The sequence below is a fragment of the Haliaeetus leucocephalus genome, unplaced genomic scaffold (genome assembly GCF_000737465.1).
Source record: "Haliaeetus leucocephalus isolate CR32 unplaced genomic scaffold, Haliaeetus_leucocephalus-4.0 Scaffold555, whole genome shotgun sequence".
In the NCBI taxonomy this organism is placed as follows: domain Eukaryota; kingdom Metazoa; phylum Chordata; class Aves; order Accipitriformes; family Accipitridae; genus Haliaeetus; species Haliaeetus leucocephalus.
Genome location: NW_010972991.1, coordinates 9,462,935 through 9,487,165, shown reverse-complemented (window position 1 = coordinate 9,487,165; position 24,231 = coordinate 9,462,935). Strand labels below are relative to the sequence as shown.

General features: G+C 41.9%; 1 protein-coding gene across 1 annotated transcript in view; it reads right to left on the bottom strand.

Moving 5' to 3' along the window:
• SAMD12 (sterile alpha motif domain containing 12) overlaps window positions 1–24,231 on the bottom strand; it is a 169,749-nt gene that overhangs the window by 78,165 nt on the left and 67,353 nt on the right. Inside the window, exon 5 of the mRNA XM_010577125.1 lies at window positions 5,649–5,789. Within this exon, the coding sequence (XP_010575427.1) occupies window positions 5,649–5,789 (141 nt within the window). The remainder of the gene's footprint in view (window positions 1–5,648; window positions 5,790–24,231) is intronic.

The following is a 24,231-nucleotide window of genomic DNA, read 5'->3' as shown; positions in this document are numbered from 1 at the left end:
AAACCTATCCAGAGTGCATTACAATGTATTGTCCAGTGTATTGGAACTTATTTTACCTGTCAGCTGAATCACTCAGTTATTTGGTATGAATATGTATTAGCATCAGAGCAATAGCTAAAAGGTAACTAACAGAACCATAGTAATTCAGTGGTCTACCAGGGACCATTGATTGCACTGCAAAGTATATTCTTCACATTAGAAACCAGGCACATGAAATTCAAATAACTGATGCCATAGATGGAATTTGATATTTATCGTCACTGATGCATGTATTTCAAACATTTTATCTGCGCTCAAATACACACTCCAAATACGATATTCTGCTTCAGCTAAAACAAATGAAAACTATAGAGAACCCCTCAGTGCATACTTGTAACCTGAAAAAAATGATTTTCAGAAGTCTTAACAGTGCCTAAAGTCTGAAAAACCTCTCAGGAACAACCATGGTTTTAGACTCCAGAGCCCACGTCCTCCGTAAGTGCCGAAAATGTCCTTGACTGTGAGTGGGAAAAATACAACAAAACCTGCTCTTTTGTAGTCTAACGGATGGTAGCAAAGTCATTTCACAGTCTTGGAAGAGCAGTGTTAAGTACAAGTGCTATGATTCCTACAGTGGTACAGGAAAAAAGGACATACAATGGAAAGAAGTAAAAGAGATATGGACATACAGTGAAAATAAACCCACATAGAGATGAAGGTAAAGATTTCTTTACCTATAATCAGGCAATTTAGCATGTTGAGTCCTGGAACACAGTTCTGATGCTATGAAAAGGGATAAACCACTACTTTTAGGTAATTTCTGACAGTGTTTCCATGCCATACTTTGTGTTCAACTTACAAGGTCTCTCAGAGATTTTAGAGCATAACAGGAGCACAGAGCAAAGGAAATCAGCAGGGAATTAAGTTTGCTGAAGCTCTTCTGAAGTATCAACTGCTTTTTTCTGTGCCTTGGATAGATGCCATGTATGTAGCATATGCAAGAAACATTTGCATAGTAATTTGTGCTATAAGAAGAAAGGCCCTTCCTGACTAGCTAGAAGCTTCAGGGTTAGGGAAAAGAAAAAGGTGAGGTCAAGACAATGAAAACAAAAGAACGGGTGCCTGGTAAGAGGACAGTCAACATTTCAAAAGCCGCACGCCTCTGAACGCCACCACAGGGACATGAAACTGAGATTCCCCAACTGTTACGCACTTCCCCTGCCAGCTGCCTGGGAAGGCGAACACACTGCCTACCTGGAGTGCTCGCAGAGGCAACATCTGCTGTTTTTAACATACAAGAAAGTATTTCTGGCGGAAGGAACTCATGATTCCTCGGGTGCCAAAACCTTGAGTCCAGAATGTACCCAGGAAAGAAAATAGTACATCCTGGAAGTGTAACAGGATGACCCTCTATCACAAACCTCAGTTGTTCTGACTTCTTTACAGGGATGACAAAGAAATGTGCTGTTCTCAAGCAACAATTCTTCAAGGGACATGAAGGACAGTAGGCAACAGCAGTTCAGATACCTCAGTATCCATAAAGCCTACACAGCAGGGGGACAGCAAGCTGCAATAATCTTAACTCCAAATGACCTTCCAGTTCTGCGCTTTGCAAGGTCCCATGTTCTCAAATTTTCTGACCACTCAAGTCCCTTTTTAGGCAGGTGTGTAAGTCCCAATCGTTCATGCTGTGTACTGGAGCCACCACAGCAGCGAAGGTCTTCATATGCAGGAATTCAGAAGATGGGAGTGAGTCTAGTACTTCAAGGCTTTGATTATGGAAAATGACAACAAATCTCCTCACATGCAGTGATGCAAGCTGGAATGGTTCCTCCCACCTTCAACATTCACAGGGAAGAAGTAGATAAGGTGAACAGGAAGTAGCACCATGTTTCTGACAGCCCGGGAGGGTTCAGTGCCAAACAGCTCAATTTCTGATCAAGCCTGCCTTTACTCTAGTATCAAGAGGCTGATAATGCTATAAAAATCCTTATAACACATTTCAGCTAGGGACAGTTTCATGGTCCTGGTTTACTCACCACATGGACCCTGAAGGCAATGTTTCTGTTACAAGGTTCCTCTAAAAGCCAGTGAACGATCCATCACTAGAATACATGGCTCTTACTTCATGTTTCCTTAGAAGATGAGATGCACCTTTGAAGGCCCTCTAGTTCCCCTCCTGGAAGAATACAGTGCTAGGGTACTATAACAGGTTTTGAATGGGACTATTTTCAAAATTGAAGGAGGGAAAAAAAACGGTTTTATTGTGGTTATCATTGAGCATGTATGTTTTTCAGTAGCTAAGCACCACTGCAGGATGAGTAGAAAACTTACTGAAGAAATAATTTCAACAGGTACCAACAGCTGTGATGATTTTCAACGAAGCATAAGGCTTTATTCTAACACATTTTGCTAGCAGGAGAAATACTTTTTTTGAAGAAAATTTGTCACACTCTGTGGTCTGACAATGTATTCAAGTAGCACTGTGCCCTGTATGAAACTCAGAGAGTAGCTTAGGAGAGGGCCCAACATCATCTTAAATGCAGGTATCATTTAGTCTAAATCCAAAAATGCTTCTGAAGCGCAGCCTTATTAGCAGATCGCTGTCTATGGATACTTTGCTCAGAATCACACATAGCACTGTTCTACCACTTTGAGGACAGTCTCTTCTATGGTAGCCAAAAGCAGAACTCACATTGAAAAATCTCAAAATAACTTCTCTGTGTAGTTATGTGAGACTTTTTTTTAAAAATGATCTTTCAACTCAGGCTTACAGTGATAACAGTACAATAATGATGTTTCCAACAGCGTGCAGCTCTCCCCAAGAGACATTGGAAGATATTTTGTCAAATTAGTTCCTCAACATCACCAAGTCTGGAAAAAAGCACAGATCAGTAGTTGGGCCTGTGCCCTTCTATCCTAGCGGAGGTTGGAATAGTGTTTCTGCTGATAATAGCCTCAATCAGACAGTTCTTACTCCAAAGAAAAGTCTTCCTAAAACTCAAGACAAGTCTTCAATTACACAACCACGTACTATTCTGGCTTTAAGATCCCCAGAACAGACTGGATGGTGTGTCCTGAACGAAGAAGAATGAAACAGTTTTAAGTCATTTTCTGAAACAGGAGTAGAAAAGAATGCTAGCTCTCTACTGAGTTTTTAAAATGAGGTTAACTTTATCTGTAGACAACAGAACACAAAACCACTTAAAATATCTGTTAAGTATTGCATAATTTTTTTTAAAATCTTTCCCCATTCGCTCCACCTTCAGTTGGGGTATGAACTAAAGTCAGGGGAAGTCTTTTTGCTGACGTCAATGGGCTCTGAATTAGGACCTCATTGCTTGCAACCCAGCTTGTGTGCTAAATTAATTCAGAAAGGGGTTTTAATGGCTTCTTTCCCCTAATGATCTCCTGAGCTGTGCACTGACAGACAGAAGAGGGCTTTTTTCCCCCTCTTTTTGGAGGACAGCAAAGCACAGTGTAGCAATAGCAAAAGCTACGCTGTGACCTGCATTTTGCAAGTGGAATTTCCAAAAGACAGAAACTGAAAGCAAATGTGTTACTTTTCAGAGAAAAAATGTTCTCCAAATGTTCTCCAAAACAGAAAAGCACTTACAGAAAGCGATTCCAGTAACAAACAACCTGGATTAGAAACGTATAAGCCATAATAAGAATATGAGCAGACACAGTTTGAAGAAACTGGGCAAGAAGACAGGACCCGTTTCGGAGAACAACTGACATACATACAGCTTTACAGACTGCACTGTAGTTGAGAAATTGTATCTTAACCTCAGTACTTGCAAACAAGCACTTTCAACAGACACACACTCCACCTTGGTGTAAATGAGGCGATAAGGGGTAGGAATACCGCTGTCATTCTATCACTCACTGTCCCCCTGCTCTGGGATCATACAATTAACACAGCTCTGCTGCATAGGGGAATGTTTTATCAGACTAAATAACAATGTTCTCTCTACATGGCAGAGAGAGACTACATTAAACACACATCCATGCATCTATCACCAGCCTGGCCTTCATCATCCAGCATGTGTTTATTCACCCTCTTATCAAAAGTCCAAAAATTGTATCCTCAACTGCATGGGCAAGGAATAAATCTCAAAGGCTGCTTCCCTGAATTCCTTGAAATGGCAGTCGCCACTGTCTGACTGATCATGACTTACAAACCAGCTGATGTGTCCAGAGAGGAAGCAGAGAGAAACAATAAAGGAGAAGCCCGGAAACACATAGCTTTCAATGCCAAATACAGGTTTATGGAGAAATGTAGCTGGACGGCAGTGATCAACTGACCCAAATTTATAGCTAGTGGGTCTCATATCAGTAAAATCCCAATTTCTGTCAATAGGCCTAAACCAGTGATGGTTGATGACCAGAACTTTGCAGTCTGGCAAACTCTCAAGTAACACTCCACATGTAGGGGAAGAGAGAACCCAGCCAACACTGAAGAAAAGGATGTAGGAATAACGGAGGAAAGGATGAAGGGATGAAGGGAAAAGGAACAGTTCTGAACATCTGGGGAAGACACTGATGCTTCAGCATCTGCACTGCCTTTGACATGACACAAGGTAAGGTGAGCTTATATTCACAGATCATGGCAAAATGAAGAAGCCCTAAAGCTCCTCATCACAATCCACATGACACAAAGCCTGAAGGAACAATTCAGTTGAGACATCAGCTCCTTCAGATAAAATGCAGCTTACTCAACTAACCAGAGAGTTTTTTCCCAAACACAGTGAGCAAGGCTTAATCAGGAACATAATGTCATGTGTGAAGGACATTTTGTTAAAAATACACTGCGTGTACCAAAGAACTATTTTTTTCATATGGTGTGACATATAACAGGCACTGAACCAAAACACCACAGAAGTATGTGGCTTATGCTATCTCACTGGACTACCAAACAACATTTAACATCGAGAAAGTATTGCAGATACATAGTAAAGAATCTCTAAATGTTCCTTTACACTATTGCCACAATGATTGCTTTTCTTCCATGTTACCACAGCTGTTAAAAAATCTTAATAGAGAGCTAATAACACAAGTCATCATAAACCATCTTAACCTCATCTGGAAATATGTACGAGCTCTTTTGTTACTCCTTCTTCCCTGCCTTCTAACCAAGATCTCCATATTGAGCCCAGTTTTGCATTTTCTTAGCAGCATAAATTAGAAGCAACTCTATTCAAGTCAATGAAATTACTCCAACATATAAAAGGAATCAGCCATCTGCAAATAACAGAGTCTAACAGGTAATTTTCCACTGACAGCTCTTACCATAAAACAGGTTACAGAGATTACTCTTTTATCTAACACTGAAAGTAAACAATTAATGCAAAATGTACAATGTCTGTAAAGACAGCATGTTCACTACTTGTGCCCTTTATATGTAATTATTTTCATCTTAGTAAGCAGACAGTTAAGTAAGACTACCATCAAGCTGTAGATGGAGCCTATTCATCATGCAGCTGAACATCTCTATTTATTTATGCATTATTTTACCTTTTGTTCCCACCTTGGAAAGCATGTGGAATCTATGAGACATTTTCATGCACCATTTCTTGTGGGAGAATGTCAAGTCACCTTTTATGCCCTCAGGCAAACTTCTCCCACCTGATCTCAATAACTGTCCATATCAAAATTATTTTTCATACCTTGTGTAAGTAGCTGGAGGTTTCGGACTTCTTCTCTCACCTTCAGCTGAAGGACTTGCTGCAGAATGTGCTGTCGCAGGCTTTCCTGGGCAATGCCCATTCGTTCAAGCTTTTTGTCAGTAAGCCTCAGCAAAGCACGGCCTGGATGCAAACGGCAAGAAGAAAAATCACCCAAGGATTTCCATTAATGCAATATTCTCACTCTGACAGGATAATTTGCTGCAGAAAAAATTCTCAGCCCTGAAATACCTCAGTCTGAGAGGTTATTGTTTCATCAGTTAGGTACTTCCTTACTGTCAGAGATCAATGTTCCACTCCTCTCTTTTCTTTTGATTTTCTGTATTGTTTTGGGGCTTTGTGAGACATTTAGGCACCTAAAATAGGTATCTTGTGCCATTTTAGACAACCAATTGCTGTTCTTAAGTGCCAGCAGGTCTCCCACAGGTGGGATATCCCCTGTAAGTCTACAATTGGTCCAGGTGCCTAAATAGACCCTCACCTATTTTCAAGCAACTATATTACTGTCAAGAAACAACCAGTGAAAGTGAATTTTACCAATTCAATCAATTTAAGATATACTGAGGATGAATATTGTTGCATTTCAGATATAGAATCATAGAATAGCTATGTCTATAGTGTATAGATATGCCTATAGTGTAACAGCACCACTTCTCAGGAGGCCCCTGTACTTTGTGGTCCAGCCTTCCAAATCCCTCTCAACAGTAACCTATCACATCAAAACAGAAAAAAGAGCCAGACATTTCCCTTCACACTATCAGTTATATCTAAATCATTCCTGAAAAAGATGTTTGCCCAACTATAAAAAGACATTTGCCCAACTACAAGGAGCCTATGGTCTTTGCAGGCAATCACTCCCAGTCTGTGGTTTCAGCTGAGACATAGAGTTAATTTTCTTCCTAGTAGCTGGTACAGTGTTACGGTTTCGGTTCAGTATGAGAAGAATGTTGATAACACATGGATGTTTTCAGTTTGTTGCTAAGTAGTGTTTAGACTAAGTCAAGGATTTTTCAGCTTCTCATGCCCAGCCAGTGAGAAGGCTGGAGGGGCACAAGAAGCTGGGAGGGGACACAGCCAGGACAGCTGACCCCAACTGACCACAGGGACATTCCAGACCATAGGACGTCATGCTCAGCAACAAACGCTGGGGGAAGAAGAAGGAAGGGGGGACGTTCGCAGTGATGGCGTTTGTCTTCCCAAGTAACCGTTACGTGTGATGGAGCCCTGCTTTCCTGGAGATGGCTGAACACCTGCCGGCCGATGGGAAGTAGTGAATGAATTCCTTGGTTTGCTTTGCTTGCATGCATGGCTTTTGCTTTACCTATTAAACCGTCTTTATCTCAGCCCACAGTTTTTCTCACTTTTACTCTTCCTATTCTCTCCCCCATCCTACCAGGGGGGAGTAAGTGAGCAGCTGTGTGGTCCTTATTTGCCAGCTGGGGTTAAATCACGACATGACTGTAAGCACTTTTTAATTATTAAAAATCCCTTCTTTGATTTCTCAGGCTTTATTCTGAAACCAAAAGAAGATAGCAAAGAGCAAGTTACTCCCTCTGCAACACAGCAGCCTCTGTGCTACCATTACTCTGGCTTTTGGATGAATGGTACAATTTAGCTCATCATAAAGTGTTACTCAACGCAGGAAGATAAGGCCCTTATTCAATCTCTTTCCTTACAAAACAGCAAGGAGTACAGACTTTTTATGATTATTTTAATTAAAAAATTTAAGATAAATGCCAAGAATTTAAAGGGGTGCATAATATTTGCCCCAAACCAAGCAGTTAGTGGTATACCCCTCACTAACTGCTAGATTTCACTCACAAGTGGTTCTGTGAAGTGGTTAGTGGGATCTTGATACAATGCAATGTAAAATACTGGGATATTACCATTAACAAAGCAAGATGTTATTGATCAGATAAAAAATGACAGGGTTCACATATTTTCTGCCCTTCCACGTCTCTCAAGCACTATACACTACAGAGGATGACTTTTTGGTTAGGAAAACTTTCTTTGAAATCATAAACAAGAAGAATTCTATGGGTTAATGTAATAACAAAATATGGAAATCAGTCTCTTACAGATCAATGTCAGCTGTCCAATTCCCCTGGTGATACAGATAGTAATAATGACTTCAATTTTTATATCGTCTTATCACACTAAAACATCTTAAAGCAATTTATAAAGGAAGTACAGCAGTCCAAGAGTATGGTCTGTAATGTCAATCTAGCAACTGAAAGCAAACAAAAAATAAACAAATCATCAGTTTAGAGAGTGCCAACATGCATGTCATCTTAGGGCAAGGAGTCAGCAACAGTAATATGAAAGGACAGACAGAGGCCATGCCTCTCATCCAGTGCCCTCCGCCTCTTTTTGGCCATGGATGTAGTCATTACTCTTTGATTCCTCTGGGCAACTCTTTATTTCATATTCAAATCGGTTTTCTACCCCAGACACTGCCTTTGGAAGTTGAGTGTGCACAAAACAGAGGGGTCTCTTTTCAATTCCTGGCATGCAAGTTCCTCTGCAGCTTAGGCTCAAAGCACAATGCCATTGGAAAAAATGCTTTGACGCATACTATCTGCAGCAGCTTGCACAAGTTGCCTTTAATTAACTCTTTCTTGCACCAAATCCAACGTGACATGTTGAGGCAGTGATGAGGCGGGAAGGCAAACATCCAAATGTGGCATTTCAAGAATGCAGTAAGTGACCTGAACTAAGAAAATTCAGTCTTCCCCATACTTTCTTCCCCCTCAACACTCAGAATAACAACATCCAAGTCAGAACTGGAGTAATTTTTTATTCTGGTACTAAGTCATGCCTTTGAAAAGATATCACTAATGCCTAAATCAGTCTCCAAAGCCACTTAGTTACTAAGGCCAAGGTCTTGACAATGATTTTGGATGCTTCACTGTCTTGCTTCCTGTGCTGTACATATCTGAAAGAGTTATCATTTGGTGCTAAGACCTCTGTAAGGTTTATTGAACATTGAAACCAGCTGTCTGGAGAGGTTGTGGAGTCTCTGTCTTTGGAAGCATTCAAAACCTGACTAACAAGGTCCTGAGCAATTTGCTGTAGTTGCCCCTGCTTTGAGTAAGGGGCTGGACTAGATGATCACCAGAGGTGCCTACCAACATCAGCTGTTCTGTGATTCTATGAAAGATAAAGATCTATTTTCTTTGAAAAAGAGAAGATTAATGAAGGAAATTAATAAGCATATACAAAAGATGGTCATTTTGGCAAGAATCATGGTTAAAACAGAGAGAGAGCTATACAGTAAAAATTGGGGATAGATTTTTAATTTTCAGAGAGTGCTGGATAGAATATATTATCAAGAGCAGAACATGTAACAAATGGAACATTTTCTAAGAGTGTACACTGACCTTTGCTAGGACACAAGTAAAGGAACTTTACCTACATCTCAGGAAAATTTCCCAATGCTACAGAACTGGTGCTACCTCTTAGATGTAGTGGCTACATGCATAGAAGAGACCAGGATAATTTTTTCAAAAGCACCTTGACCAACAGAACCATAAAGATCGCAGTCTCAAACACCTACACCTTGGCTCTAGCTAACTGCAAGGCTGGAAACCAAATGCTTTAAAAAAAACCACAACTCCCTCAGTATCTGTACGCATCTTTTAGCACCTAAACCCCAGCCCTCTCATACTCAGGACAGATCAGCCGTGGAATGTTCTGAGACACCCTGAGGGCAGACACAGAATATGAAATACTTTCCAGCTTAATAATGGATTGATGGCCTAATTTTTTCTAATATGACTTAGCTGCTGCAGATCTCATTTGATCAAGCCGGGATTAGATGAAAATTTGAATGGAGGGAGAAACATTGCACGCCACAGAACATTAATATGAGTATAAGCATTGGTCCAGTGAGGTTGGCACTGGCCCTAGAGCAAGGAACGTGGCACAGTCTGCTGTACCTAATCAGAAATGCTCGTACCTCCCTGGACCGGTATAGCCTACTGCTCTTCTCCCCAAGTCTGTGAAGCTGCACCAACTGCCAGTTCACAGACATCTAGAGGGACACCAGTGAGAAGCCTTGAAAGTACACTTGTAATGGAGGTGAATGAATAGGTAAGAAAGGACTTAATAAACATGTAGAAAGAACTGAAGAAATACAAGGAAATGAAAGCAGATAGTCAGTAAAAGGCTGGTCTCACACAAAACCCTGAAGAAAATTATGACTAATTTAAAGTTGATGACAATGATAAACCACTAGTGGGAAAAAATGATGTGTGTGAAATATGGCCAACAAAGGTGATCTTGTCTCCTGAGTACAATGTGATAGGTACACCTGAATACCAAGAGAAGATACTCAGTTTACTTACCATGGGACACAGAATCTAGGAAAGAAAGAACAGGGCGGAGAACACAAGGACATTAAAAAAAGGTCTAATGCCAGACCAACAGCTCACCTCACCCTGTGTTCAGAGTGGCAGTAAGAGATATTTTTCGGAGGGCTACTTTCTGAAATCATTCCCTTTGTATTGTGCCAGCATCTGGAACTGTTATACTAGGGTTATTAGAATGCATTTTTAGCACCTACTTATTGTCCTGATACCCATAAATTTGTCTTTTTAGTCTTCCTGATACTGTCTGCCTCTGCAGCCTCCTGGGGTAGCAAATTCCAGAATCTCACTGCCCATTTTGTCTGTTTTATATTGATTTCTTACTAAGTGCTTCAAGTGTTCTCTAGTTCTTGCATTGCAGTATTTCGTTAACAGTTCAACATTCAGCTTATCTATTGCTTCCATGATTTCTAAACTTCAGTCATATGCCTTTTGATCATATTTCTGGATGGATCCAGCTGACAAACCTAGAAAAACAGGAACATGGGATTCATCAAGCCCCTAAATTATGCAAGATGAAAACTTCTTCAAGTTTATACTAAAATGCTGCAAACACCATTTTAAACTGTTGTTGACACAACAGGATATTCTTACTTAATTGATAACAATGTGCTTCTCTAGTTTTGGTGTAGAACAATTTCAAACATATTGCTTTTGTATTTACCTCTTTAGTTGCAGAAACATATTCATAATTCTAGTTCACTGGGTTTTCCTACTTGAAATGGTCTGGTCACAGCTTTGCTCTTGCTTATATAGGCTGATTGTTAGGTTCTCTTCATTTTGGTGGTTAAAAAGCAAGCCTCCTAGGACTTACCAAATAAGAAATTTCCATGACAGAGACACAGACATTAATATCGTTGTTCAAGTGCTGGTGAGACACAAGCATAAAATTTTCATCATATACTCGGGAAAGAAGAATTCAAACAAGAATAAGCAGAGAGAGAGGCTATGACTTCATAGTGAAGAATGGTGAAATTATGAGAGGAGGCGAGAAAAAGAATAGCCACCTACAGAACGAAAAGGGCCTCATGATGGCAGTGGAGGGAGATGAACATCAGGCAAAGAGAAGAACTATTAAAGTAAAGAACTAAGTTGAAGAGAGAACAAATGGATATGAATACATTTGAGGACGCTGGGTTCAGAAACATCTTGTAAAAGAAGAAGCACAAACCAGAAATCAATCAAATTTTAAGAGCAAACTTGATATGACTTCATGACACTGTTCTTGATAACCCATCAGATCTTCTACAGTTCTAGATTTTCTGCTTTCCACATGAGAATCTAAAAGCACATCTCTCCTTCTCGTGCCAGTCTCATCACTAGTCAACCAGACACATCAGCCACTTTGTCATCAATGCCTTGTGGCAAATCTATAGCTTTTCTTGCAAAAGCAGTTAGATCTGGCTCGTCTTACTAATTATTTTAGCCCTGAGACTGGTGCAGACTCTAGGTAAACCGCAGCTTGCACTACCACCCTCTTCGCCCCACTTCAGGTATCTAATATCTCACTAATCAGGGAAGACTCACTTGCTTCAAAAGTAAAAATGGATTCATTTTTCATCAGACTTACCATAGCAGCAAACGCTTTTTGATCTACCTACTGGCATAATGGCAGGTGCCAGCCTAGGTGAAGGAGAATTAGCTCCGAAAATTGCTATTGGTAGCTGCCTGGTACTTCTGACATGATGAACAACTCTTAACTGGGGACCAGCTTAGACAGATAGGAGACACAAGGGATACTGATATGGAAATAAAACAGAGGGAACAATAGTTTCTAATGATACGGACCAGAAGGAGCAAAGAAGACTATTTAACCTTGATGAATATCAGAGATCTCCAACTGAGGAAGTTCTCCAACATCAGAGCCAGTATTCTTGTGCTTTCTCATCCTGTTAACAAATGCAGCAAATCTCCATGGAGCTGTATGAATTACTTTCTGGTCAGTCACAGGAATGGGAGAGGCCCATGTCTCCAGTATGGCTCCAATGGAAGTGCAGGAAAGCACAGGAAGGCATTTGCTGATGTATCAAACCAGCTGTGGACATGCCTTTATTTGTTAGCACCATCAAAGAAGAATAAGATGACTTTCTGGCTCTTTCTCATTCATTATTTGCTGGATCGGGATAAGACCAGCTCTACAGTAAAGTTTCTCAAAGAAAACACTATCATACTGGTCAATTACTATCTGATCAAACTCACAGAAGCAGCTATGTAAACAAAGGCACTTTCTGAATATTATCTGCATCCTTTGTCTTCACATCATGTCTGTTTATAGTTCTGACAAGAGGAATTGATGACTACTGTTACTGCTGCCAATAAATCTACAATAAAACCAGTTTATTTCCACAAAACCCCTCTCAGGTTGCAGTTCTCTTGCACCTTTCTGCCCTTCCTCCGCACTTCTGAACCACAAGTATGAACAGTGTATGAAAGAAAAGTAACTCAACACAATCTTTAACTTATCTGCATTTTCAAATACAAAATTAGCAGCAACCAAGACATGACTTTGTTTCTAAATTTGTCTGTTTCTGACAAACTTATTAAGTGGTCAATAATGTATCTGTGAAGTTATTTAACTCAGATTACTTCAACTGGCATAATTTCATCTCACCTTAGCACTGCCTTTCCCAATTCCCTCTGTATTCCATCAAACAATGCTGTCATATCCTGTTATTTTAATTCTGACACAGTCCTCTGAGCTATATATCTCCTGCTGGACAATGGTCTCAGAAAATGCACCAAGTTAGGAGATGTCTTTCTGGCACTCAGTTTTTCCCTGGCTCTTCCCAAGGACCTCTCCCAGCTAACTACCCCCAGCTGCTTCTCCCCAGCCACCACTACTTTTGGGGCTCCTACATCCTGCTGCACAGGCTCAAGCATGTCCATCTGCTCAGTAACAATGATGTTCGATTCATGCTATTGAAAGAAAACAACAAACCTGCAGTAATGGTGAAGTCATGTAAAAATACTTAAAGAAAGTTAACAGAGCATGGATCTTGAATATTCATTTAGGGACTGCATTTTAAAAGTACCCTTACTCTCTCCCTGGTAGATACTTTCTTCCAGCAAAGCAGCTCATCAACATCCAGGTATCTTGAAAAGTCATGCTAAAGACAAATATCTGACTCCACAAGTGAGAGTCTCCTGAGTCCCAACTCCTCCCACAAATAAAGCAAGCAATTCCTGCTCCTTGACTCATCCACACATTTTCAAGGAAGTATTTAATTGTATACTTTAATTGTGTGGGAGCACCACACATCCTTATATCATAGAATCATAGAACTGTTTAGGTTGGAAAAGACCTTTAAGATCATTGAGTCCAACCATAAACCTAACACTGCCAAGTCCACCACTAAACCATGTCACTAAGTGCCACATCTACATGTCTTCTAAATACCTCCAGGGATGGTGACTCTACCACTTCCCTGGGCAGCCTGTTCCAATACCTGACAACCCTTTCAGTAAAGAATTTTTTCCTTATATCCAATCTAAACCTCCCTTGGAACAACTTGAGGCTGTTTCCTCTCGTCCTATCACTAGTTACTTGATCGAAGAGACCGACACCCACCTCACTACAACCTCCTTTCAGGTAGTTGTAGAGAGCAATAAGGTCTCCCCTCAGCCTCCTTTTCTCCAGACTAAACAGCCCCAGTTCCCTCAGCCACTCCTCATCAGACTTGTGCTCCAGGCCCCTCACCAACTTGGTTGCCCTTCTCTGGACACGCTCCAGCACCTCCATGTCTTTCCCATAGTGAGGGGCCCAAAACTGAACACAGCACTCGAGGTGCGGCCTCACCAGTGCCCAGTACAGGGGAACAACCACCTCCCTGCTCCTGCTGGCCACACTATTTCTGATGCAGGCCAGGATGCCGTTGGCCGCCTTGCCCACCTGGGCACACTGCTGGCTCATATTCAGCCGGCTGTCCACCAGCACACCCAGGTCCTTTTCTGCCGGGCAGCTTTCCAGCCACTCTTCCCCAAGCCTGTAGCGCTGCATGGGGTTGCTGTGACCCAAGTGCAGGACCCGGCACTTGGCCTTGTTGAACTTCGTACAGTTGGCCTCAGCCCATCGATCCAGCCTGTCCAGATCTCTCTGTAGAGCCTTCCTACCCTCAAGCAGATCGACCCTGCCTCCCAACTTGGTGTCGTCTGCAAACTCGCTGAGGGTGCACTTGATCCCCTTGTCCAGATCATTGATAAAGATATTAAACAGAACTGTTACAGATAAGTAACAGCCTTAGTTATCAAATTTTGAATTAATTACTCCAGTGTCTAATTATTTACAGATATATTCCAAAATAACTTTATTCTAAGACAATATTGGTTCTATCCAGAGAAGGGAAGGGGTTAAAGAGAAATTGTGCATCATGATTACTGGAAGTGGTTCAGTAAGTAATTTACTGTACTGATGGGAACTATATTGATTCCTTACAAGTCTTGAGTAAAAGACTGTTAGACAGTCCTGTTTTTCAGCTGAATGTATTCAGGACCTGATGATTTTAATAGGAGGAAATAGTAATAACTTGAATTCCCCTCTGAAATATAAATTCAGGCACAAATCATATTACACCACTTTTCAAATGTACCGTAAAATGTGAGACAACCATTTTTAGTGCTCTCAGGAAGGACCTGATAGGACCCACGAAGTAAATTAAGGATAAATGTAAACCTTTAGCAGGCAGTTTATAAATCCACATTGCTTGTTGTATATACATTTGTCAACCTACTTCCTGGCCATACAAAATTATATATTATCTACAGCTATATATAAAGATATAAAGACATATGGATATGGACTTCTATGATATTACACATCGTATTTTTTAAGAAACAAAATCCAGGACTATTGTTTGCTGGTATCTGTGTACTAGATTTATGGTTCCCCTATTCAAATAAACAGCCTCAGGGTCTTTTTTGTTTGTGATGGAGTGAGTGATTTTGCCCACCATCAGCAGGACATGCAGTTCTTCAATTCCTAGTTAATCTAATGTCACTCAATGTGCAACCCATTATGCATTACATATCCCATTTCTTTATTAATTAAAAAAAAAACACCACATTAGGTCATGCCTGCTGGCAAAACTCCTGTTAATTTATTCAGGAGTAAACACACATTCATATATTATAATGCACAGCTTCTACACAGAACATATTAGGAAAGGGAAAGACAATTTGGAAAGCATTAGAATCAACTGAACTCTTTACAGCAAACTCAAACAAGAGCCCTTCCTGTAAATTCTAATAGTGGACCTTACAAAAATCAGTTTTTTTCCAGAAAAAAAGGATCATTTATTACCACAAGAAAAAGAACCACACACACATGCACACAAAAAAACCAACACTCATTCCTGAAGTGCCCAACCCAACTGGAATTAGGAAATCCTTGAAATCACACAGAAGACTTGTCTTACCTTCTGACATTTCTAAAGCAAAAGGGGTTCTGCAGTTCTGCCTAGAAAGAGAACTGGTGTGTGCATCCGGCAAAGGGGGCAAGCCCCGTGAAGTACACATGTGAATTCAAAAATTCTGCCATTTAATTAAGTGAGGAAGAACACCTGCTCCCATCATAGACAAATGTACCCACTGAGCTCTTTGAACTGCACTAGTATGAAACACTCACGTGGCTGAAGACCAGGCTCTGGGAGCCTGCCTCCCCCATCCAAGGGACAGAAATTGTCAGTAAATATTGCTGCTTGCTCTAATTTGCTACTAATCAATCCAATCAATAACCCAAAGGTGCTACACCGCAAAATACACATGAAGGACACAATTCTTCAGTATGCAATACATGGAAGGAGGAGGAAAGACAATCCATTTATATGCAATATCTTTTATGTTTTCATAATGCCTCGGAAGGCAATCTTGGGGGCCAGCTCACTCATTCTGCAATGCTGGGGAAAGCCGTCCCTTCTTCTTAATTACTCTAATCACCATACAGCATTCAGGCAAAAACCTACACAAAGTAGTAGTATATGGAACATGTTTAATTCATTTTCTGAGTTTCTCTTAATGCCAAACTTGTGGGAAGCAAGGAGGACCTACACAATGTGACCAGACAGCTTACTGTACCGCATTATGAAAGCTCTGTGGGCCATCATAGGTTCCAGTGGACCAGAATTTGAGAACTTACATTTTCTGGTAAGATTTTCCAATCAGTGCTTTGTTAAAAAAAGAAAGAGCAAAATTAATATTTTATTAAATATTAAAATAAGCTTTCATATGCCAGTGCTGAGGTACATACAGCATTTCCCAATCTGTACCCCTAGCTCACTCCTGCTCCACATTGTTATCTCCAAGCAGCTTTCAGTGGTGCCTTCTTCCATGCCTGTACCAGCTTTACTCTTCATTTTTTAATAAAAAATGAAATTGAGAAAGGTTTTGTGTTAATATTCATGATGTTAATAATTCATGTTAATAGAAATGGAAAATTAAAAGCACAATGCTCATAGGTTAAGCACCGTAGACTGCTTCAACTCTCCTAACCTGAAGGAAGAATCAGCCACACTTCTCCTGATGCACTTTTTTGCATTACCATTTCTCTTTAGAGGCTTTAACTAGAAGCCTGGCTGTCCTGGTTTTGGCTGGGATAGAGTTAATTTTCTTCCTAGTAGCTGGTACAGTGTTATGGTTTGGGTTCAGTAGGAGAAGAATGTTGATAACACATGGATCTTTTCAGTTTGTTGCTAAGTAATGTTTAGACTAAGTCAAGGATTTTCAGCTTCTCATGCCCAGCCAGCAAGAAAGCTGGAGGGGCACAAGAAGTTGGGAGGGGACACAGCCAGGGCACCTGACCCAAACTGGTTAAAGGGGTATTCCATACCGTGTGATGTCATGTCTAGTATATTAAATGGGGGGAGTGGGGCTGGGAGGGTTCACTGCTCAGGAACTAACTGGGCATCGTTCGGCAGGTGGTGAGCAATTGCATTGTGCATCACTTGTTTTGTATATTCCGATCCTTTTATTAGTATTATTGTCATTTTATTATTGTTGTTATTATCATTATTAGCTTCTTCCTTTCTGCTCTACTAAACTGTTCTTATCTCAACCCATGAGTTTTACTTAATTTTTTTTTTTCCCGATTCTCTCCCCACATCCCAATGAGTGGGGGGGAGTGAGCAAGCGGCTGCGTGGTGCTTAGTTGCTGGCTGGGGTTAAACCACAACACTGGCACCTGTCAAGCTGCACACACCACCTCTGATGGGCCCTTTCCTTACAGTTTATGCTGCCCATTTTATAACTTAGGGGAAGATAATTTTCCTATTGGAAGAGTTACCTCTACTCAATTACACGCACAGTCTTACCGATACAGACACTAATCTGTTGCTACATTGCTGGTTCAGTAGTACAAGAAACTTTGCAGAGCTCCTTTGCATTTATTCCAGCCTTTATTACTGTAGCTGTGAGGAGAATCAGGACATAAGGATTTTATTCTGCTGGCCCGTTCCTCCTACTTAATACTTACACTTGACCTGTAGAAGACTGTGAGTCCACAGTCATTTTGGATCAGAAATAAAAGATAACTAAGCAATGACCTATTGTACCTAATTTGTAAGCAACTCGTCCCTGTAACAGAATCCAGACCTTATTTTTTGAAATTCCACCTCCTGTACCTCATGCATTTGACTCAGCAAGACATTCCACCATGCATATAGCAGCAGGACCAATAATAATAATAATAGTATAACACTAACATACAGGAGCCTTACCAGGGGCTGCAGCCTTGCACTGTGGTCCAAATGGAACATGCAGCCCAGACCCCTGCCCTGGCTTTGGGTCTCACTCTCCCAAGGAAAAATAAAAGCTCATTTTTTCTCTGCAAGGTGCATGAAGGCAGGAAGATGTTGTGTGACCTTTTTTATAAAAATAACTACTACAGCTAGCAGCAAGGGAGCTCTCCCAAAAAGAGGGAGATGCCTCATCTCCAAACTCCCAGGGGAATGTGCTGAAGCCCACCTCCTCCTCCAAGCCAGGGGCCCCAAGACTCCCAAGGAAAGGCTGCACTGATCTTGCTGCAATGCACTCAGGAACCTGTACATGAGATGCAAGGGCACAAACCTCTGCCAACTCCCAGCCTGCTTCCAAGACCAGACACAGAGAACCCACTCCAGAGTGTCCCAGCAGCGGCAGTGGCATTACACGGCCCTCCGTTCTGTGCATCCCAGGGAAAGCACCAACTGCCCAGGCAGGTGGTTAGCTTGGAGACAGGATTTGAAATCCCTCAGGCTGAGGGGGAAGCCAGACTTACTTTCCCTTCTGCTCTTCTGCTCAGATTGGGACAATTTGGGGCACGCATAAGGAAGCAACTCCAGGTATTGAGGTAAATTCATGGCTAAAATAAAAAGGGAAATAGGATGTTCAGGCACCTCCAGGCTTTTTCAGCAACCACACAAGGAACTGTTCTGGATGATAATCCAGGAGTTCAGTTGCAATCCAGATTATTGCACCTAGGTCCTGCATTAGCTGTAACGGGATATGTGCGTGTCGCTCACTCTCTGGCTGCTCAGCAGCAGATGCCTAGAAGGGAGCTTGGGAGCAAATCAAGAATATAACAACACCTTCCCAAAATACTCTCTCAGCCTCCAAAAGCTTGTAGTTTAGGGACTAATTAACAACAATAAGTAGGCTAATTTGAGCTACAGCTGAGCCTAAGGTCAGTGGATGGCTTCCAGTGACTACAGCAATAGTTAGAGCTGCTTGTGAGAGGAACCTCACCAACATCTTAAAATGGCAGAAAAATTCTCCCATTCCCAATGTGATTTGATCTAGCAGGAAGGGGCAAAACAAGAAACAAGTGCTGCACGGTAAACCGGAAGTAATTAAAATGAGAAATGAGTTCAATAATGAGGCTAATTCACAATCGGAGCCACCTAGCAGTGAAACAGGTGATTCTCAGGTCCTTGTGGCCTTCAAATGAAGTTTTTGGAAGAGACAGTTCAGAGGAGCTCAGATTATTGGGGTCTGCACAAGAGGGAGGCAGCAGTACTGGGCGGCTGTTTACCTCTGCATGAGATCCAGCATTCCAAAAGGCCTTGGAAGAAAGTGTGGGAAAGAGTAAGAGGAAGAAAAAGAAATGCATGTAAACCAAACAAGTACTAGTAAACTCCCAAACCTCAGGAAATAGGGGGTTTTTTGCTTTATATTATATTGTCTTTCTGATAGCTTCAGTGGATTTTCTTACCACTATAAATTTTTTCTCTTTCAGAGAGTCTGCATCACTTCAGAACAGCAAACGTTAAAACACTGTATTATGTATGAATCTTCAGTTACACCTTGTTTTTAAGGAAGAGTACATGGAGAGGACACATTTGAACACATCACATGATCCACCTTTAAGTCTTTTTGTTAAAAAGGCACTGAGTTGAATAGACACTAATCAACCAATAAAATCAGATTAAAGAAAAAGCAACAACTGTGGCTAGTGAATGTACTATAAGTCTTATCAACAATTTGCATATAATAATTTATACAGAGGAAGAAGACTGGAAACTATCATCACAGAAATTTCCTATGGTAATACTGAAGACTAGCTCTTTAAGCAGACCAAAAGAGCAGATGTTTAAAAAAAAAAAGCACAGTGCTTTTAGTTACAGAATATGCATTAGGTATCAGTGACACACTGTTTAAGTCTAGGGCCAGATACTTTTCCGGTGCAATGAGTGACTATCCTGACAGGTTCAATGAAGATGCATCCAATCATGGCAAAGCTCAGACACAAATACACAAAATAATTTTTCCACTGGTTTATACATATACAGAACAAAGAAAATAAATACCTCATTTTCAGCGTGGCAAACCTTCCCTAAACCACAAGAGTCTAGAGAATGTTTTCTGAGTACTAACACTGAGCCACAAATTCAATCCTTAGTCAAGTACTAAATTGTTTACCTTCATCTCCATTCATTAGCTTGCACTCAGTCTTCAATACATAAGCCAAATCATTTTAGGGTTAGTTTCCAATGTAGTTTTGGTTATGCATGAAATACAATTTCTTGTTTCTACATAATAAATAAACATTTAGGCTTAACACTCTCCCCTGAGTTGTAGATGCGTGTCTTGTGAAACTCCAGCAAGTAACAATATTCACATAGCAAGATCTGAATAGCAGCAACAGAAACCCAAAAAGCAACAACAGATACTAAGAAATTATTTACTTCATCTTCCAGTGTATAGTTAAAATTCTAAAACAAATATCCTGCTCTGTTAATACTCTTTGCTCAATTCACTTATAATATAATGTTGTCCTTTGAGTCCTCTTTGTGATACACATTGTGCTTGGTTTTCCTCACCACTGTTTTTGTGTTTTCTTCCTACTGGAACAACTTATTTTCTGCAGTTTCCTCAGACTGCAAAGCTTCCCTGGTTAAGGAATATGTTCTGCACCATGTGAGCACTGACAGTGTGAAATCCTGTCAATACCCCAGAAGTAAATCAGCTGGATGGTAAGTAGGATCACAGCTGTCTATAGATTGCAGTATCAACTACAAATCCTTTGGCACAGTTGCATAAGAAGCTGATCTAAATCAAGTTATTTCTAGCCTGCTCCCAAGCAATTTTCCGATGACCTTTGAAGATGTGCAGGCCAAGATTCTTTCTGCAACATTCAGTGAGCCACGGGCACTCCCAGTCATGTCCTCAAGACCTTTTATCTGCTCTCAGCAGCCAGGTGCTGCTTAAATGATAAGGAGGAGATCACATAAGGTCCATTCATAGTGGTGTAGGAAACATTTTTGTTATTCCGCTAGCAAGAAAAGGACCTGGGGTCCTGGTGGATACCAAGTTGAACATAAGCCAGCAATGTGCTCTTGCAGCAAAGGTGGCCAACAGCCTCCTGGGCTGCAGTAGGACAGAGCGTTTCCAACAGGTCAAGGGAGGTGATCCTTCCCCTATACTTGACCCTGGTGAGGCCACATCTGGAGTACTGTGTCCAGTTCTGGGATGCTCAGTACAAGAGAGACATGGACATACTGGAGCAAGTCCAGCAAAGAGCCATGAAGATGACTAATGGATTGGAGCATCTGTCAGATAAGGAAAGGCTGAGAGAGCTGAGACTGCTCAGCCAGGAGAAGAGAAGTCTCAGGGGAGAGCTTTTCAACGTGTGCAAATACCTGTTGGGAGGAGTAAAGAGACAACTGCCACAAACCGAAACACAGGAAGTTCCATTTAAACCTAAAGAACTTTTTTATTATGCGTGTGCTTGAACGCCAGAACATACGTTTAGAAAAGTTGCGGCGTTTCCATTCTTGGAGATACTCCAAGCTGACGGGACACAGCCCCGGACAGCCTGCTCTAGCTGGCACTGCTTTGAGCACGCGTTTGGATGAGATGACCTCCAGAGCTGCCTTCCAACCTCAATGACTCTCTGATTCTATTCCATGAAGGTACAGAGTAGCAAATCTGGCTGCCTGAACTTCAATAGAGTTAGCAAGGCCACAATTAGCAGCTACTGAATACAAAAGTCTTCCATAATTTGTGTATCAATATATTTGATTGAAATGTGCAAACCAAGGAGACAGGTGAAAAAATACCTAGCTACTTGGAACCTCCCTCAAAATTGTTCATATACTAGTGTACACCCCTGTGGGGGGTTGACCCTGGCTGGATGCCAGGTGCCCACCAAAGCCGTTCTGTCACTCCCCCCTCCTCAGCTGGACAGGGGAGAGAAAATATAACAAAGGGCTCGTGGGTCGAGATAAGGACAGGGAGCGATCACTCACCAATTACCATCACGGGCAAAACAGACTCAACTTGGGGGAAATTAACTCAATTTATTACAAATCAACCAGAGTGGGGTAATGAGAAATAAGACCAAATCTCAGAACACCTTCCCTCCAACCCTCCCTTCTTCCCGGGCACAACTTCACTCCTGGATTCTCTATCTCCCCCCCCGCAGCGGCGCAGGGGGACAGGGAATGGGGTTTACGGTCAGTTCATCACATGTTATTTCTGCCACTTCATCCTCCTCAGGGGCAGGACTCCTCACACTCTTCCCCTGTTCCAGCGTGGGGTCCCTCCCACAGGAGACAGTCCTCCATGAACTTCTCCAACGTGGGTCCTTCCCACGGGCTGCAGTTCTTCACGAACTGCTCCGGTGTGGGTCCTTTCCATGGGCTGCAGTCCTTCAGGAGCATACTGCTTCAGCGTGGGTCTCCCACGGGGTCACAAGTCCTGCCAGAAAACCTGCCCCGTGGGCTCCTGTCTCCACAGCTCCGCAGGTCCTGCCAGGAGCCTGCTCCAGCGCGGGCTTCCCACAGGGTCACAGCCTCCTTTGGGCACCCACCTGCTCTGGCGTGGGGTCCTCCACGGGCTGCAGGTGGATATCTGCTCCACTGTGGACCTCCCTGGGCTGCAGGGGGACAGCCTGCCTCACCATGGTCTTCCCCACGGGCTGCAGGGAATCTCTGCTCCAGCGCCTGGAGCACCTCCTCCACCTCCTTCTTCACTGACCTTGCTGACGCAGGGTTGTTTCTCTTACATGTTCTCACTCCTCTCTCTGGCTGCTGTTTCTGTCTGTCCCACAACTTTTTTTCCTTCTTAAAAATGTTATCACAGAGGCATTACCACTACTGTTGATGGGCTCGGCGTTGGCTGGCGGCGGGTCCGTCTTAGAGCCAGCTGGTATGGGCTCTCTCGAACACAGGGGAAGCTTCCAGCAGCTTCTTACAGAAGCCACCCCTGTAACACTCCCCCCACTATCAAAACCTTGCCACACAAAGCCAATACAACCACCTGCAGTATCCCTCAGTAGGAGCATCCAGACATTCGATTTCTCTAAAGGAAATGCTATAACTAGCAAGGTTAGAAAGGCAGAAGGATGGGGGCTAGTAAGCATATAAACCATGGTTTTTTCAGCCCTTTGAAGCTCACCTGATGTCACACGCTCTGAAAACAAGGCTGCGGCTGGTTCCAGGAATCTGCATTCTCCACCGCGGTTCATTCCAGTAAATTAACCAGTGCCACTGTTGTCCAGGCACTGGAACTCAGTCGTTTCTACTATGAAATCACCCCAATGGTTCCTGGGATGATTCTGGTCTGGGCCGCTTAACACTTCCCCAGAAATATCCAGGTATGGTTCAGGAACGAGCAGAGACTGGGGGTTGTTCCCCATAGATGGTGCAAACACGGCCATCCTGTCCTGAAGAGTAAAAGCACTTAGCAGCATGGGCAAAAGCCACTCCTTACTAATTAGCCTCAATGCCAAAAGATGTTTGAGGCAACACCACTGACATCAACACGGCAACATTACAGAGCCAAAAGTTCTGTTGGCAAAACCCAACCAGCTCTACTAACATAGTACCTCTGCTGCATAAGGGTCTGTTCAATCTTAAAAAATAAGAGGACTTCCAGGATTCATTATCTCTTCCTGAAAAGTAAAAGCGTAAAGCTAGTTTCTCAGAAATCAGAGATTCAGAGGTGAGACAAAATTATTTCCTCCCTTGTGAATTCTATGTGTCCATTGGCACAATTCAGAGCAGTTGGAAAGGATTTCCTCCGCTGCTCCTTACCTGTTCTTAAACTATTAAATAACTTGGTTCTCTCAACAGTGGAAATGAGGAAAAGCAATGTGAAAGATATGTTTCGTTAAGTTTTTAATGACTATGGCAATTTTATTTAGATTTAATTTTCACTTCTAGGCATTTGAAGGATTCTGCTGTTTTCAGATCTGCCTCAGCTCTTATTTGTGCCACATGAGAAAGGTGTTCCAACATTTCCATACACTGGAAATGAGGAGAAAGAAAAGAGGTGTAAATGAGTGGGATACTGTGTTTGAGGAAAGCAACAACACGTTCCTTCAAGGAATGCTGTTTCTGTGAAGTCCTGTAAGAGACAACGTGTGAAAAAGAGCCCAAAAAGCAGTAATCTCAAGTCCAATTTTGGATTACTTCTGATGGGCAACATGCTGCATATCACATTGCACAAGTCAGAAGAGCTGTCAAGGATTTTTACACATATATTCTGCCTGATTCACAGGGACCATTAATTATAGTTGTAGGGTATATCTGTCTCAGTTCACTTGCATTTCTTGGGCACACCCTTATTGTGTTCTGCAATCCTGACCTCTAAGACAGCACTGCTTCTGAAGCACTGTCAGGTCACACAGAAAAAATGCTAAAGAATATTGGTCTCCTCCCACCTTCAAGTACACTTAGACTGCTAGCCCAGACTCCCCAGGAACAGCTTTAAAGCAAGGGCAATAAGAG